Source organism: Oreochromis niloticus, linkage group LG18, assembly GCF_001858045.2.
Source record: "Oreochromis niloticus isolate F11D_XX linkage group LG18, O_niloticus_UMD_NMBU, whole genome shotgun sequence".
Taxonomy (NCBI): domain Eukaryota; kingdom Metazoa; phylum Chordata; class Actinopteri; order Cichliformes; family Cichlidae; genus Oreochromis; species Oreochromis niloticus.
The window spans coordinates 1,846,292-1,865,107 of NC_031982.2; the positions used below are offsets into that span (position 1 = coordinate 1,846,292).

The 18,816-nt window shown below is 39.4% G+C and overlaps 1 protein-coding gene across 1 annotated transcript in view; it reads right to left on the reverse strand.

The window, feature by feature from the left end:
• The window catches only part of xkr4 (XK related 4), a 29,554-nt gene extending 11,510 nt beyond the window's left edge, over nucleotides 1-18,044 (reverse strand). Inside the window, exon 1 of the mRNA XM_003456725.5 lies at nucleotides 16,028-18,044. Coding sequence (XP_003456773.1) covers nucleotides 16,028-16,722 — 695 coding nt within the window. The 5' untranslated portion in view covers nucleotides 16,723-18,044. The remainder of the gene's footprint in view (nucleotides 1-16,027) is intronic.
• Nucleotides 18,045-18,816: the final 772 nt, after the last annotated feature.

An 18,816-nucleotide genomic window follows, 5' to 3' on the forward strand; every position in this document is an offset into this window, starting at 1 on the left:
GGGGGCACAAAGACATACTTTTCTTTCTTATTCTCATTTAAAATGTCGAGCTTTTAATAAATAATTATCTGAATCTTACACCCAAAGTTTTAATCTGATGTAAAATGTATAGAAGTCCATTACTGTATATAGTAACTGTTAAGTCTAATATACCCTAGTAAGCTATAGTACTTTTTCCTTTGGGAAGGTACGATCTGTGAATTCTGCAATTCTGTAGAAGAAAGATGTTGAATCTATTTAGTTATTCTTGAAAAATAATTTGTTTCTGTGCATTTTTTTTTCACCCTGCATCAAATTAAAGTTGATTACATCGATTAAGCATCATGAGGTGGAGGGTGGGGGGTGGTTCCCTATTCTTTTTTTGCTGGGAGTTTGCAACCCTATTAGTTAGGTTGCTTAATATTTCTGCTAAGTACTCTTTAAAATACCAGAATAGGGAGGATGGAGTAGGTTTAAGTTTATTAGATTGATCAGTGTTGCTGAACTATGAAATATTTTGGGCGCAGTGTATTTTTTACACACAGGTATAACAGAATAGCTTTAGTGTTGTTGTTTATTTAAACTTCAGTATGAACTTATACAAAATGCAGCAAGATATTAAAAAAACAGTTTTATTGATTAAAAAACACACTATATCGGATTCATATCGGTATCAGCAGATATCCAAATTTATGATATCGGTATCGGACATAAAAAAGTGGTATCGTGCCATCTCTAGTATCCAACCATTGGAGATGTGAGCAGGACAGACGGAACAATTGACGGAAAAAGTGTGGAGTTTTAAAATTGTGTTGATCGGCCACGTAAAACCAGAGTTATGATAAAAAATATCTGCAATGTTTGGTTTTCTTCCTGAATACTGTCGTTGTTTATATTTACTGCGGGAAGAAACTGTCGTAAAAATGGCGTTTTATAAGGAAAACGCTCGAAAGCGCTCTCCGCCTGTGAGCAAAAAAAAACAAACAAAAAACCCCCCACCCTTTCCTATTGGTCGAAAAATGTACCATGTCGACCAATCAAAACATGGCATTTAGTTGTTAAGAAACGGGAAGAAGTTGTAGGAGTGACGGCGGTGTTCTGAGATGTGAGAGATTTGCGACGTTTAGCGCAAATCTTGTGTAGTTAGTGTGTAGTTAGTGTGTAGTGTATTCAATAGTTTTGTTGTGTGTGTCAGAACAATGAGGCGGCTGCTGAATGTTACAGGTGTTACAGCAGTGATACATCTCCTGTTGTCAGGCCTGCAGGTGTGTTGTTCTCCTTTATCTCATAGTGGACAGAAATTAATTTTTGGCACAAAAATAATAATAACAAATAATTTGTGTGGCATCAGATTTGATGCAGAACAGCTGATTGTTCTGTAAATAGTTTGAAATGTTTATTTAAAAAAACGCCTTGGCTGCATTTTTAGGTAAACAGCTGCAAAAAACTTTGTTGTTTGCCAAACTGAGTTACTTTTTTGAAGAAGTAACTATATCATTAATTGCCCAACATTGGTCATTATATGCTGTATTTTGCAGACAGAGTTACAGACTCTCTCCCAGACCACAGACTCATAATACAAGTCAGAGCTTTATAGAAAAAAAAAAAAAGTTGTGTTTTCAAAATTGGAGTTCAAGTTATTTTTACTTCCAATAGTGTTAACATACTACACAGGTCATGAACAGGATTTTTTTTAAATTTTCATTGTAAGTGGGCTAAAGCAGTTAATTAAAAGGAGTCTAACATAAATGTAAATGCTGTAATTTGATTATTTTAATAAACCATGTAACTTGGATGGATTAGATGCTGGCGTGAGCACAGTGCACACGTCTGATGTCGCTCACAGTGGTCCAAGGGACGCTCAGGGAGTTTGTGTGTTCGCTCAGACACATGAAACATTAGAGGGAACATTGCCTATCGCGCGTTATTTTTAGAACGTAACTCCTGCCATAAACGAGGGACCGCGGTATACCACGGAGTCAGGTACTTCTGATTTTTTTTTAATTTTTTTTTTTTTATTGAGCATCAACAATGTAGTACAAAGATATACATGTAGCAAGGCCACAATGCTCCTTTTTATATATTTACCCCACCCCAAAAACATATTGGACACCGATCCAGAGGGGAAAAAAATTAAAATAAATAAATGAATAAAGTGAATTTAAATGAGGTACAAGGAAATTCACCATATTTGAAGATGTGCACTTAAAGGGGAATAGTTTGCACAAAGTTAATCACAATCACACAGAAAAAGGATGTACGGCAGCTGTCAAGCGTCTGTCAGGTGGGTATGGTTTTAATTTTCTCTAAATGTTTTAGCAATGTATCCCAAACAGCAAAGAATCTCTCCTTCGACCCCTTGAGAGCGTGCTTTATTTTTTCCAACTGTATAAATTGTGTCAGGTCACTAAACCACAAAGCCGCTGTGGGTGGCTTTTTTGACTTTCAATGCAATAATATCCTTCTGCATGCAAGCAGTGTAGTAAAAGCGATTATGTTTTTATGACTCTTCCTTAATGTTCTATGTCCTCTCTCTGTGACACCAAATATACCCATAGGGTACTTCTGATTTGAGGCCTTAGTTTTCACAGGAGCTACAGTATCCAGAGTCGTACGTAGTGAGGAGGTAAAATTATTAACAAGATAATCGACCTCTGTTGGAGTAGCGTTCAGATAGCTGCTCTGCTCTATGTTGGTACAGGGCATTGAAGATGATAACAGTGGGTGGATTATATTCTTAAACTTAGTTACAGCACTTTCAGAAAGACATCTACTGTGATAAAGTCTACTCTCCACTGCTGTGTAATCAATTATTGTAAATGTGAATGTTATCAGGAAATGATCAGACAGCAGAGGGTTTTCAGGAAACACTGTTAAATGTTCAGTTTCTATGCCATATGTTAAAACAAGATCTAGAGTGTGATTAAAGTGGTGGGTGGGTTCTTTTACATTTTGAGAGAAGCCAATTGAGTCTAATAACAGATTAAATGCCATGTTGACGCTGTCATTGTTAGCATCTACATGGATGTTAAAATCACCCACAATAATTATTTTATCTGAGCTGAGCACTAAATCAGATAAAAAGTCTGAGAAATCAGAGAGAAACTCTGTGTAAGGCCCAGGTGGACGATAGATGATAACAAGTAAGACTGGTTTCTGAGTTTTACAGCTGGGGTGGACGAGGCTAAGCATCAGGCTTTCAAATGAATTAAAAGTCTGTCTTGGTCTTTGGTTGATTAATAACCTGGTGTGGAAGACTGCTGACGATTTGGTGCAGATGTGGATACTATATTGTTCTTTCTTTGTGATTGTATTTATATTTAAGTTGTTTTTTAAGTTGTTTTTTACTGACCATTAGGTTGTTTTTGTCTGTTTGGGAGCGGACACAGCAATAGACGTAGGCTGCCGGGGATTCCCATGATGCATTGAGTTTTTCCTTTCCAGTCACCTTTCTCACTCACTATGTGTTAATAGACCTCTCTGCATCGAATCATATCTGTTATTAATCTCTGTCTCTCTTCCACAGCATGTCTTTATCCTGTTTTCCTTCTTTCACCCCAACCAATCACAGCAGATGGCCCCGCCCCTCCCTGAGCCTGGTTCTGCCGGAGGTTTCTTCCTGTTAAAAGGGAGTTTTTCCTTCCCACTGTCGCCAAAGTGCTTGCTCATAGGGGGTCATATGATTGTTGGGTTTTTCTCTGTACCTATCTTTTGTTGTGATTTGGCGCTATATAAATAAAATTGAATTGAACTGAATTGATCAGTGCTGGTTGGGTCCCAACAACAGACTAGAAACAGACTGACCAGAGTAAATGAAATGTGTCATCTTTTATTAGTGTATGTATGTTGATGATACCTGATACTCACCACAGGAGGGAGGAAAGTTTTTCTACAGCACAAGAAACCTCTGGCAGAACAAACTACAACCTGAATCTACCCACGTGTTCACCAGGGAAAGAAAAGAGCAGTATGGGAGGAGCGGTCACAGGACTGTACCAAACATGTCAAACAGTACATGTGGCTGTAGCCACAGATATGAAATTCTGAATTAGAATTTGAAAAATTCTTGATATAATCCATTATAACATATCCAATTTAACTTTACAATAAAACAAAGAGTGAAAATCTATTCTGTTGGGTTGCAGCATGGACAGAAGCACGCACACTGCACCTCCACCGTTCCTCTCTTTACCTGAAGCAAACACTCTTTTGAAGAAATGCATCATTACTTTTCAGCTTGCCTCCAGCCTACATTTTTGTCTCTCTCTATCTGTGAATCATTCATTTCCATTGTCTCTCTCCCACTACCACTGCCACCAAAACACAGTCATTTAGCAGCATGCTAATGGACTGTGAAATTAAGTTCCAGTAAAGCATTTTAGAATTGAATCTGAGCTGATAGCATTTAAGCTGCAGTCTATTCATGGTCAGATGGACCAGACACATGGTGAAGCTGTGGCTCCAGAGGAGACTGAACGGTTGTGTACTAGGGACCTTTTCACTTCTTTGGTCCTAACTGGTGAACCTTTATCTAAAGTTCAGGATTGGGACCACACCCCAAACATATTCTTTCTGTCTGTGTCTGTGGTGGTGTTCTCATTTCTGTGTTTTACGTTGCCACATTATGTGGCACTCACAGTCCATTTTCAACCAGACTTTTTAAAGTCTTATATTCTATCTACTTTTCTTTAATCATCTCATCATGGACCTCCTTCTCTCAGCCTATCAATTATAAATATTTCCAGCCCAGATCCTGCTGATCCTCTACAAACCATTCGATTGAGCTTTAGCAGGTTGCCACAGAGATGCCACCAAATACTGCTGGAAAGTAAGCTATCAAAATTACACTGCAGTTCAGTAACCTCAGCTAGCAAAACTTTCTCTCTGCTCCAGTCCAAACCTCTGATTCATTTTTCCTTCTTTGCCACTCATTTAAATTCATATTTCCAGGAAGAGTGGCTCAAGTCTGTTTATCTGCAGTCAAGAAATCAGCAGAATGATTTTACTAAGTTCACAGAGATGCCCCGGGGTGATCACTTTTGGCCTCCCAAAAGGTTCCTGGTTGCAATCCAAGACCAGAAAAATCAGAGCAACCTTCTGTCTGGTCCAGGCCACGATCTGCTATGTCTCCACCTATGAATCTAGCAAGATGTAGCTGGGAATTATATCAGTCAATAAGGGCCTTCAACTTCCATAAATTCTGCTACATAAATGGCACCAATTAGCTAGCTATGCAACAGTCTTTTGCCATCCCTTTCCTCTTTCCCCCTAATAATCAGTGATCTATAGCAAGACCCAGTTAACATCCAGTTATTTACATTATTTTTGACACCATGTGTATGGCACCAGATTGTCAGATATATCTTTCCCAAGTCTCTGTTTAAAGCTTTTATCTGTCCTCATTTTTTTGTGACTATTCTTTCTCTGTTCCAGGGGTGGCCGTAGCTGTAGCTCAGGAGGTAGAGCAGGTCATCTGCTGATCGGTTCGATTCCTGACTCCCCCAGTCTGCATGCCAAATATCCTTGGGCAAGATACTAACCCCCACTTGCTCTCTGATGCATCCCTTGGACTATGAATGCGTATGAGTGAATGTTAAAAAGCACTAACTAACTGCTTGTTAGTTAAAAAGCACTGACGAAGCATAGAGTGCTTGTATGAATTGGTGTGTGTGGGTGAATGCGGCGTGTTGTGTAGAGCGCTGAGTACTCCAGGAGAGTAAAAAAGCCCTGTTTATATATAAGAATCAGTCCATTCAGTAATCTTCTGAAACAGACAGAAGAATACTGTCTGTTTCATTTATAAGTTTTAATAAATTGTTTGCAAATCACAGCAAATGATTTATTAAAAACTTGATTTGTTGATTTGTTATTTACTAGAATATTTTTTCATAAATACATTAAATAAAATGTAGAGGGACATTAAACTTGAAATCTTCCACTAAAGTAAAAATATGATGGCACTGTCTTTGTGACGAGGGAAAATCTGTAGTTGTCTGGTGAATGCACTTATTTATTTATTTTGTTTTGTTTGATAAATAGTTTTTTCCCCACATTTTGCAACCAATTTGAACTAGTGGCAGAAACCATCTGGTTGCAGCAACAGATTGCAGTCAGTCTGAGTCAGCCTGATGAGCGCAGCTTGCCTGGGCCACAGTTCTTTGCTTTAGGAGACTTGACTCAGCTGGTTGCCAACTGCTTGCATTCTGGTTCAGTTCAATCCAATTCAATTTTGTTTACCAAATCACCCAAACACATGCATGTTAGGTCAGCTGGTCGTTCTACAACTGGCCATAAATGTAAGGTATATAAAAAGCTTAGGTCTTTGGAATATAGTATTAAAAATGTGTAGTAAGATTAGAAAGATGCTGTATTACCTTACATCCCTTTATTGTGATTCCAGTTGATCTCTCAGTTTCCAAAATGAGATGTGCCTATGTGGCACCTCATAGTCCACCTTGAGTACCAACACCACTGTCAGAGTCAAAGTCTGAGTTTTAACAGATACAGAAACACAGCAGGATCATGATCTGCAGAGGAAATACTGACCTAGTTTTTATATGTTGCCTCTACACAACCACCACAGATGTGACTTAAGTGTAAATTTCAGGGGTTTAATAAAATTACTGCATTGGCAGTTATTACAGCCAATATTATCGTTTTTTCCTTTTCAAAAGTAATCCGACTTCACCTGGCCGCAACACTGACCTGGTCCTTTGTTGTTCACTGACAAATCAAGCTGATAAGAAATCTGGAGCTGATTCCAAATGCTGAACACAACCAAGGTGTCCATCACTTTCATCATAGTGAGAGTTCAGGTGAAAAGGTACCAAATTCCAAATATACCAACTATGAAGTCTAGAAAAATAATGACGCAAATGAATGAGAAACCCAACTAAATCAATCAGAAAGACAGAATAAACTTCATTAGAAGCCAAACAATCCATCAGTGATGCAGCATACTCATAAAAAGCAGGAATGCATTGGTCAGCTCAACAACAAAAGGCCTTAAAAATCACAGAAGACAACAACAGTGCAGGAATTCCTCACTTGTTAAGAGAAATCCCTTGCTAACACTGAGCCAGTTAAGAATACTCTTAAACAGGCAGGCGTATGAGTCTATAATTAAGATGTAAAGACAGTGCAAATCCACAATGACACAAAGTATGCTACAAAGCAACCCAAGAGTTTCTGAAGAGAAAGACATTTTTATGTGACACAGATCAGTCATCACTTTTTACCACCACCTTACTCTCTGCCTATTGGCCCTTACAAAGGTGCAACGTTTCTAACCACCAGCAAGGATGCAGTGAATGTGTCCACTATTTTGTATTTTTATTGTAGGAGAAAAAGCAAAGGTTTTCTGCAGTTATGCATGCCTCTGTCCACAGGGGGCACCATCACTAAAACATATTTCTTTATCTAAATTGTTTCATAACAGGGTGAAGAAAGTGTAACATTATATTGATTTGAATGATTCTGTATTTGCAATAGTATCCATTTGAAAATGTATGTCAATGTATTCAATGTGTCAGTGTATTCAATAGTTTTGTTGTGTGTGTCAGAACAATGAGGCGGCTGCTGAATGTTACAGGTGTTACAGCAGTGATACATCTCCTGTTGTCAGGCCTGCAGGTGTGTTGTTCTCCTTTATCTCATAGTGGACAGAAATTAATTTTTGGCACAAAAATAATAATAACAAATAATTTGTGTGGCATCAGATTTGATGCAGAACAGCTGATTGTTCTGTAAATAGTTTGAAATGTTTATTTAAAAAAACGCCTTGGCTGCATTTTTAGGTAAACAGCTGCAAAAAACTTTGTTGTTTGCCAAACTGAGTTACTTTTTTGAAGAAGTAACTATATCATTAATTGCCCAACATTGGTCATTATATGCTGTATTTTGCAGACAGAGTTACAGACTCTCTCCCAGACCACAGACTCATAATACAAGTCAGAGCTTTATAGAAAAAAAAAAAAAGTTGTGTTTTCAAAATTGGAGTTCAAGTTATTTTTACTTCCAATAGTGTTAACATACTACACAGGTCATGAACAGGATTTTTTTTAAATTTTCATTGTAAGTGGGCTAAAGCAGTTAATTAAAAGGAGTCTAACATAAATGTAAATGCTGTAATTTGATTATTTTAATAAACCATGTAACTTGGATGGATTAGATGCTGGCGTGAGCACAGTGCACACGTCTGATGTCGCTCACAGTGGTCCAAGGGACGCTCAGGGAGTTTGTGTGTTCGCTCAGACACATGAAACATTAGAGGGAACATTGCCTATCGCGCGTTATTTTTAGAACGTAACTCCTGCCATAAACGAGGGACCGCGGTATACCACGGAGTCAGGTACTTCTGATTTTTTTTAATTTTTTTTTTTTATTGAGCATCAACAATGTAGTACAAAGATATACATGTAGCAAGGCCACAATGCTCCTTTTTATATATTTACCCCACCCCAAAAACATATTGGACACCGATCCAGAGGGGAAAAAAATTAAAATAAATAAATGAATAAAGTGAATTTAAATGAGGTACAAGGAAATTCACCATATTTGAAGATGTGCACTTAAAGGGGAATAGTTTGCACAAAGTTAATCACAATCACACAGAAAAAGGATGTACGGCAGCTGTCAAGCGTCTGTCAGGTGGGTATGGTTTTAATTTTCTCTAAATGTTTTAGCAATGTATCCCAAACAGCAAAGAATCTCTCCTTCGACCCCTTGAGAGCGTGCTTTATTTTTTCCAACTGTATAAATTGTGTCAGGTCACTAAACCACAAAGCCGCTGTGGGTGGCTTTTTTGACTTTCAATGCAATAATATAAAAAGCAAATGTTTTCTGCAGTTATGCATGCCTCTGTCCACAGGGGGCACCATCACTAAAACATATTTCTTTATCTAAATTGTTTCATAACAGGGTGAAGAAAGTGTAACATTATATTGATTTGAATGATTCTGTATTTGCAATAGTATCCATTTGAAAATGTATGTCAATGGGCAAAGCTTTACTGTACAACTGGAACATAATCACTGCATGAATAAACATCTATTTATTTATGCGCTCAGTGAGTAAACATCAACAAATAACACAAGAATAACCCTAACTGCTATTTCGACCCCTGGAGTCGAATAGTTCTCATAGAGAAGTATCACCCTGCAGTATAACAAAAATATATATGTACACATCTGGTTTTATGTATTTTATGTAGTTTATGGATAAACTTCTGTCAAAGATTTCATATAACTGTGATCTTATTTTCATGAAAACATAGAACTGGGTCTATCATGTAGAGGAAAGTAACCAGCATTTTATTTTACAGCCTGGTTCACTGTCCATGTGCAAACTGTAACTTTGCTGTTACAAACAGTCGACTGCTCTCTCTGCAACCACACGTGCAGTCCCTCTCCTGCTCTGAAGGAAGAGCATGAATAATGTAAGCAGTCGATAAATAAGCCTTTGAATGTGAAACCCACAACAGACACACAGCTTCACAGAACCTAAACTTAACCCGATTAAGCTTTAAGCCAAGTCAATGATGGTTCATGGTATGGTGAACAGTTTTGTAGGTGGGGTACTGAACACTTGAAAATATTGATACAATATTTAAATGTTTCTAATTTTAAAGAACTTGTGCTGATTAAAGAAAGCAGTCCTACACATTTGCTTAATGTTCACATTGAAGGTCAAAAACGCCATCCTGATTAGACACCATATTTGTCAGAGAATTTAGAATTTCTTCCAAGTTGTAGCTTTCATTGTTTGTACGTGCTTCCTTTAGATCAGTTGGTGTCAGGTCAGTTTCTTTTTCAAAGCGCTCCTGAATTAAACAAAGAAGTTACGTTCACTGCTGTGTGTTTAAATTTACAGTAATAGATTACACAGCAGTGGGGAATACATCACTGTGGCTGATGTCTTTCTAAAAGTCAATTCCTCCACTGTTATCTTCCTTAGTGCCATGTGCCAGCACAGTGCAGAGCAGCTACCTAAACTCTCCTCTCACTGAGGATGATTATCTTGTTAATAGCGTTAGATCCTCACTGCATGTAAGTCTGGATACTGTGGCTCATCTCATCTCACTAATTTAGAAGATCTTTTAGCCTAGAAAAATTGTTGCATTATAAAAAAGCCCTCTGTAAAGCCAGAACATCTTACTACTCATCACTGATTGGAGAAAATAAGAACAACCCCAGGTTTCTCTTCTGCACTGTAGCCAGGCTGACAAACAGTCAGAGCACTGTTGAGCCAAAAATGCCTTTAACATTGACTTCTTAAAATTCTTCAGAAATAAAATTTCCAAAATTAGAGAAAATGATCCATAACCATCCCACAGATGTAACATTGCATACCGCTATTATTTATTAATTATTTATTGTTATTGATTTATATTCTTTCTCTCCTATTGATATTTCTGGGTTAACTTCAGTAATCTCTTCCTCCTGTCTATTAGAGCAGGTCAGAGAAGGCCTACCTTTAGTCAAAGACTCCTTTTTTTAATATCTGTTTTAAATAACCTGACCTGTCTGACAGTTTTGCCAAGAAGATCCACCCCAGAAGAGCTGAGGGAGGCCCCAGATGGAGCGCCCACAGCCAAAAGGCAGGAGCACCAGAGAACCAGTAGCAGGAGGCAGCTGACTCCAGCCACAGTTGGCCATCCCAGCATGAGCTGAGAACAGGGCCACAGGACCCTAGGTGCCCGAGAACTGCCTGACACCTGGCAGGAACCTCACCATGCAACAAAGAGGTCAATCCACTTTAGACCACAGGCCTGAGGGCCAGCAACAACACCAAAGTGCCCAGCCTGGTGCCGTGGAGCCAGCAAGTACCCACATCCAACAACCAGTAAGAAGCGACAGAGATGGAAACCTCACACTCAAGAATAGTGTCCCACAGGGACCAAGGCTTAGTGAGCCACACACACACACACACACACACACACACACACACACACACACACACACACACACACAACAAAAGGATTGTTGATTTATCTACCTGTGCATTTTCAAATGTTTGTGTTCCAGGTGCTGTATGTTTGTTTTCCTTACAGGTGCCATAGTTGAAGAGACATTGTGCATTTCTACTTCTACTCTATCCTTTTACCGCCTGTCCTGCCTTAGACATGGTCATACTGTATACTACGTATAATCACTGAAATAACACAGATAGAAATGACAAAATAAACAGATAAGCCCTGAACAAGAGGAGCCTGTAGAGAATCTAAAGAGCTGTTCTTGGAAAAACAAAATGTGTTTGTCATAACAGTGTACTCAGATCATTCCACCCCCAATCAAAGGACTTCCCTCTATACACAGACTACACAAACAACCATTACTACTCTGTAATATTTAATTTACATGCAATCACCCACACTGTAAATATATAACACTATTTATTTTTTTATATGTATATATTTGATATCAAAACTGTTCAAATGTATATAGTGCCACAGAACTGTGCACCTTACCCCTGTTTTTTCCACAGTTGTTGCACTGGGTAGGAGTTGCTCTGAATTTCATTGTACATGTGTGTAGTGACAATAAAAGGCATTCAGTTCAATAATTCTGATTGCAAAAGCTGCTGTATAGGACAGGATTAAAAACCAACCAACCAACCAACCAAACAAACAAACAAACAAACAAACAAACAAACAAACAAAAAGAAACAGTGTGAGACGCCTGTGACACTTTTAGTCATTTTGAAGGTATTAAAGCATATTTGTGACCACAAGCTTTGATCTGTAGATATTTCTAAGTTCAGCTGATCGGGATTAAATCTTTCCTGTATGGAAGATTTCAAATGTCGATATTCAAGAAACTGTTGCCGATTTCATATTTTAAAATGTGTTCCTGAAACCAAATAAAGTTGAATAACATGTCTTAGATTTTTTTATCCACTTCTCATGCCATGACAGAAATTTTTTGATTCATTTTACTCATAAATATCTGGACTGTTCCAAATGGGAGTTAGTTTACATGGGATAACTGAAGACTTCAATGAGGGTTTTATGTTAAGGCATAAATCAGTTATGGTGCGTGATACCTGAAAAAAGGGCTATTCTATTCTATTCTTGTTCTAGGCCCAGCCATGGGATGTATAAGAAGCTTGATTTAATCCATTTTGAAACCTACAGTAATCTATTGGATACAAAGTAATGATAAAAACTTGGTAGTTCTAGACCATAAACAGTTTGGGATGTTTGAGTCTAGTAACTTAAACCAGGCAGTAGAGGGTTTGTAAGGGACCAGTGAGAGATGGTATTTTATTTTCATTTTAATTGTGCTAACTTTTGAAATGCTTCAATTTTAAATATGATGAACCTGTCTCTATTAATGGGATGCATATTACAAACCTTTAAGGTGGCAGTAATTAAACCATTACTTAAAAAGTGATAACTTCACCCAGCTGTTTTACTTAACTGTGGGCAAAGCAGCTAACTGATCGTCTGCAGAGGAATCGTTTATTTAAAGAATTTCAGTTAAGTTTCATCATGGAATTGAAAGAGCTTTAGTGACGGTTCCTCGAGTAGACTTATCTCTGCGCTGTCCTGCTAGACCTCAGTGCAGCATTCAAAACTGCACAACAGCATTTTATTACAGAGATAAAAGCATGCCAAAGATTTGAAATGTGCTGCAATGCTCTGAATTTGATCTAAATGGAATGATTCTTGTACAGCGCTTTTCTACTCCATCTGAGCACTCAAAGCGCTTTGCACAACTTGCCTCCTTCACTTTTTTCTTTGCCCTGTAAGTTCTTTCTATCTAACATTCACACACCTTTATACTCTGATGAATGCATCGGAGAGAACTTGGGGTTAGTATCTTGCCCAAGGATATTTGTTATGCAGACTGGATGAGATGGGGAATCACCAGCCTTCCAATTAGTAGGTGACCTGCTCTACCACCTGAGCTGCGGGCTGGCTGTAGCTCAGGTGGTAGAGCTTTAAACTCTACATAATACATTCAAATTTGTTCACGTAAACGGGGAGTCTTCTTCACACATACAGGTTATTATGGCATTCCACAGAGTTCTATGCTAATACCAGTTCTATCTACAATATACATCCTTCCCTTTGGCAGTATTATTAGAAGGTATAGCATAGCACTTAATTCCTATGCAAATAATATCGATCTTATCTATCCATGAAGCCAGATATGTCATGGTCCTGGGTGTTTGCCAGGACAACACAATTAGTTAAACTTAAGACATAAAGACCTGGAGGACCTCTAATTTCCTGCTTCTAAATTCAGATAAGAATCAGGTTATTGTACTCGGTGTCTAACTAGATACTCTGTCATTGAATGCACATGTTAAACAAATATGCAGGACTGCTTTCTGGCATTTGTTCAAGCTCACTAAAATTAGAAACGTGTTCTCTCACAGTGAAGCTGAAAAATTAATTTACGCATTTATTACTTCTAGGCTAGACTATTGTAATTCATTATTAAATAAAAACTCCCTGAAAGCCTTCGACTGATTCAAAATGCTGCAGTAAGAACCGACAGGGATTATAAAGACAGAGCGTATATCTCTTATATTGGCTCCCTGTTAAATCCAGAATTATCTCTGCATTTAAAGGTCTTGAAGAATCAGGCCATATCTTACCTTAAGGACCTCAGTGTGTGTATGTGTATGTTTTTAAGAACAGTCAAATACTACACACCAGTAGGACTCAGTATGCCCTATTTATAAAGTTATTGGACGGTGAATAACACCTTAGGTCCTCCCATCTAAAGTTACCATTGTGTTTATAATGACAGGCTAATATACTCTCTACATAAAGATTTATATAAGTCACAGTAATTCTCTTGGAATTTGTTCTTTTCCAACACACATCGAAAATGACAAAGTCCCACAAACTGTTTGTATATCAAACAACACAAAGTCCAAACCCTGTGTGAGATTTGGCTTTACAGCCCTGTGTCTGTCCTTTCACATTATACGTTGTAATGGTAATCGTCTTTATGGGTCTGGCACAGAAACGGCCGCCTTCAAAGAAACCGGACAGCATGATTTTTTTCAAATAAAAGATTCACATATTTTCAAAAGGAACTTTATGTTCATTTTAACCAGAATGTTTGGGTCATGGATTGCAAAAACATTGTGGAAAAAAACAAAACAATGAGCACTAATATCCAAAATCATGCAATATCCAGACTATAACCTTTCCTTTGTGGTTACTTTTTCCAATACAAAAACAGATGCATTAGCCTACCAGTGCATCAAAGATCTGTAAATAAGGGCTCAACCCTGCTCTGCACAAACACAGAGAAAGCAATCTCACCATGGAAGGGTGCATTTTCTGACAAGGCCATATTTCACGATTTTAAAGAAAGAAATCTTTCTTCCTTTGTCGTTGTAGATATTTGTTATTTAGGTTACTTAGAATCCACTGTGAATAAACAAACACCAAACAACCTCAACAAATGATTTGTCCAGATTTTAAGGTGTTACTCTGACTGGTTTCAGGAAGAAGGCAAAGAGCCTCACAAACTGACAAACATTCAGTTCAATTCAATTTTATTTATAAAGCACCAAATCACAACAACAGTCGCCTCAAGGCACTTTGTATTGTAAGGTAGACCCTATAAAAATACTGATTCGATGCAGAGAGGTCTATTAACACATAGTGAGTGAGAAAGGTGACTGAAAAGGAAAAACTCAATGCATCATGGGAATCCCCCAGCAGCCTATGCCTATTGCAGCATAACTAAGGGAGGATTCCCTTAGTTATGCTGCAAACTTTATACTTATACATATACTTCAATCTGAGCTGAAAATGCATAAACCAATTCACAATTTGCATATTTTGTAAATCTGTATTGTTTGAATCTCTCTGCTTTTCCAGAGGAATAAAGGAAGGGAAAATGTTAAGGTTAACAGAAATAAAGTTTGTCAGAGGTGATTAAAGTGCCATAACACCTTCTTCCTTCAGGTCTATAGGTGCAAACCTTAGAACGTGTACAACATATTCAGTTTAGTTCAAACTGTGAACGTATATTACAGTGGCCTACTACTAATAAATGACACTTTCTTTCAGCCTTTATTAGATATAGATAGTGTAGTAGTGGAGAGTGGACTATGAAATTGGGAGAAAGACACGCAGCAAAGGACTTCAGGTTGGACTCAAACCTGCACCACTTCATTTTAGTTTTGTGGCTAATGTTCACCTGCTGACCCTGTGAGCTGTTGCCCATGACCTACGCTTTTAACACCTGCCCCACATCTTTACAGGATTACCAGCAAAAGACGGGTTTTAGGCAATTGTGAGAATGTGAATTTGTTCAAGTTATCATTTACTCTTATTTGGATTTAGCTGTTCTTCGAGCTTCTGATTTCCAATCTACTCCCAAGGTGTACATTTCAAAATCTTCCTTCCATGCATTTATCTTATGGTGTGAACTCTCTTATGGACAGGAACAGTTGATTGCAGACTTTCTTTGCAATCAAAGTTTTTCTTATTTCTGTCTGTTTTATTTACTTTTTATTTAGTCAATATTAATTATTTCTTGTTTAAAATATGTAAAATGTTGCCAGCATCAACAGTCTGTTTTCCTTGGTTTCTCTATGCTCCAATTTTCTCTTCACCTTTCTCTTCTATAACTGATTGTTGTATATGGAAACCCCTCCCTCCCTATCCTAGTTATGCTGGAGGTTTCTTCCTATGAAAAGAGAGTTCTTCCTACCTACCGTTGCCAAAAGCTTGCTCATAGGGAATTGTGCGATTAATGGTGCTTTCTCGCTAATATTGTGGCGTCTGGTCGTTATATATCTATATATTTTTTTAAGGAAAACAGAAAGGAGCCACAACATTTTATGTTGAACCACAAAGGGACCACTACCTTTGTGACTGGGAGGCCTGGGCTAGGTTCCTGTGTTTTTAACACAGGGTGGAGAGGTAAACACAGGAACATGTGTGTGGGGGTTAAAAATAAGCTGAAGATGGCAGCTGGTAGAAAAGAGCTGGTCCTAAAAGCAGCCGTCTGCTCTGTCATTTAAATATTTTAAACACACACATTTGCACGCCAGCCCAAGGCCTCCATCCTACCTCCATATCTGGCCCAGCTGCATGATGTGAATGACGGACTGGCCGAACCAAACACAGAAGGAGTAGTAGGCCGAACGTTTCCTATTCCTGTTTCCCAGCGCTGTGCTCGCCGTGCTGTTAGTAGTGGTGTTCTTGCTGGCGGTCGACGCCTGCCTCTGCGGCGTGGCCGGGTGGTGTTGAGCAGTAACATCACCGTGTGAGGCCGAGCCGCTAAGCAATTTATTCCCATCCATGTGGGAGCAATCGGTGACAGAATCGGCACCGTCCTCGGTGCTGAAGTCGTGGACGAACCATCTGAAGCTAAAGAGCTGGACCGAGAAGGAACCCAACACAACGAAAAAGAGCGTCGGGCCGAACCACCAATAGTCGTGGCGGAGGTAGTAGTCGACCGACAGCCACACATCGGTGCCCACATCGGCCAAATAAACGGCCACGGCGGCTACGATCCACAAGCAGTCCCACACCGTATACTTCTGCTGCCCTCTGCCCAGACGAAGGCACGTCGAGTTTGAGCCTCCCCCACCGCAGCACCGCGACTCCCCGTTGGCAAAATCCCCGTCCCCGGTGCCCGCAGAGTCGAGCTGGCCGCCCGGGTGGAGTCCCTGCACCGAGCCGGAGTGCTCTGAGTTTTGCAGAGGCGTGAAGGCCACGTCGCTCTTCTTCATCTTCAGGACCCCGTCCGATTTAGCAGCCATTATCAGTATCTTGATTTATTAGCTAGTGTATTTTCCCCCCGTTGCTCCCCGCCTTTTCTCCTCTGCTCCTGCCTCTCTCCGTCGACACCCTTGTGCGTGTGTCTCCTACTCCTCCTCCTCCTTTCTGGGCAGGACTAGCTCGTCCACACTGTCGTCTGGTCATAATACAGAATGAAGACAAAAGTGAAGAGCGATCGAAGCCCCGTGCTTGGTCCAGTATTTTCGTCCATATCAGATTTGGACTGGCCCTATGCTTTGAGGATCATTCGCTCGCATACAGCGCACACAGGACGTTTCCGCTTCGTGTCCTTCTAAACGGCTTCCGTTTCCAGCGCTTGTAACTCACTGGAGCTGAGGCTGATGTTTGGGATGGAGATGGAAGCAGGAGCTAAGCGACAGGAGGACGGCTGCAGCCATCTGCTTGGCACAGACTAAAAACTATGACATCATCTCCCCCAACCCCCTCGACTTTCCCTCTCTTTGCTGTTTTCCGTCTCTCGGCAGTTTCCTTATCATTTCAGCGCTGTTACAATACAAAGACTCTCCTAAATCAGCCATGAAGAGCAAACATGTGTTCCTCTCAGTCTAACTATGCAGCTGATATGTGAACCAGGATAGAAATATCCGGAGGGCCGAACTCGTTTTCAGCACCATGGACAGATCCAGCTGTTAACTCAGCAGCATCTGCAGTACGTTGCAGTCCATGCTCTTACGGGATTCCCAATGTGGTTAAGTACTATAGTTCTGCCTCCCACTCAAACCTTCCACATACTGTGGCAACAAAGTTGGAAGAACACTATTTTAAAGCTGCTTAAAAAAATGTAGCATTAAACAAAACCAACTGACAAGGACATTAACTATTCTGAGAAATATGGACAGGGCAAAGCAAATGTTTTCGTTTACTTTACATGGAGAGTTCTCACTGACCTACTGAGGGGAAAGGACTGTAAGTGGACTCAAGGGCAAAATGTCATCTTTTAATCTCTTACTCCTTACCGGTTGTTAAAAAAGTAGCCTAAAATAAAAATAAAGCATATAAGGTAGACTGTTACACTACACATTGATAACGAGCCAGTGTTACATAAAAGGCACTCGATTTTCATATACAACATAACAAAGTCTGGTGTGGTATTTCCTATGAAACGCCATAATTAAGAATACAATAAATGTGTCAGTGCTCAATCTAAAAAGAAATATTCTATGGTCACTGAGTGGAGGTGCTTGTGTGTCATGGAGTCACTGCTGAGTGATATTTTACAATGAAACATCAGACAGAACATACACTGCAGTAACTTAATGAAAAATGAACTTAGTTATGTTTTTAGATGGTCAGACCTATCTTACTCAAATCTTTTTTTTTTTTTTTTTTAAAGCTAACCATGCTTACATTGAACAGAGTATGCACTTAGCCCTTGCAGACAGTCATAGCTACACTGTGTATTGTGCAGGTGGAGTGCAGCTGACCTCAACTGAGGATATTGTCGGGCGGTGGAAGGAATACTTAGAGGACCTCCTTAATCTAACTGACACATCTTCTGAAGCAGGATGAGGGGATGAGGGGGATGGCTTATTCATCACTGGGGGTGTTGTCACTGAGGCAGTTAAAGTGAAATGTCAACCAGGCTGTTGCTGGTTGACATTCCTCTACAATGTAGCAAGGATATCTAGGGGGGTACCTCTGGATTTGCAGACTGGGGATGTGGTTCTCATCTTCAAGAAGGAGGACTGAAGGGTGTGCTCCAACTATAGGGGGATCACATTCCTCAGCCTCTCCAGGAAACTCTATAGCAGGGTACAGGAGGAGTGAGTCTGTCTGTTAGTCAAACCTCAGTTTCAGGAGAAACAATGTGGTATTTGTCCTGGTTGTGAAACACAGGACCAGCTCTTTATCCACTTTGAGATATTTGGGAGTTCCCCAACCAGTCTACATGTCAGAGTATTCTATGGGAAGTACTTCAGGAGTATGGGGTGTCTGGCCTGTTGCTAAAAGCCATTAGATTTTTATACAACTGTTGCAAGAGCTTGGTTCACATTGCCAGCAACAAGTTTCGCTCCATCAGTTCAATTCCATTCAATTCATTTCAATTTTATTTA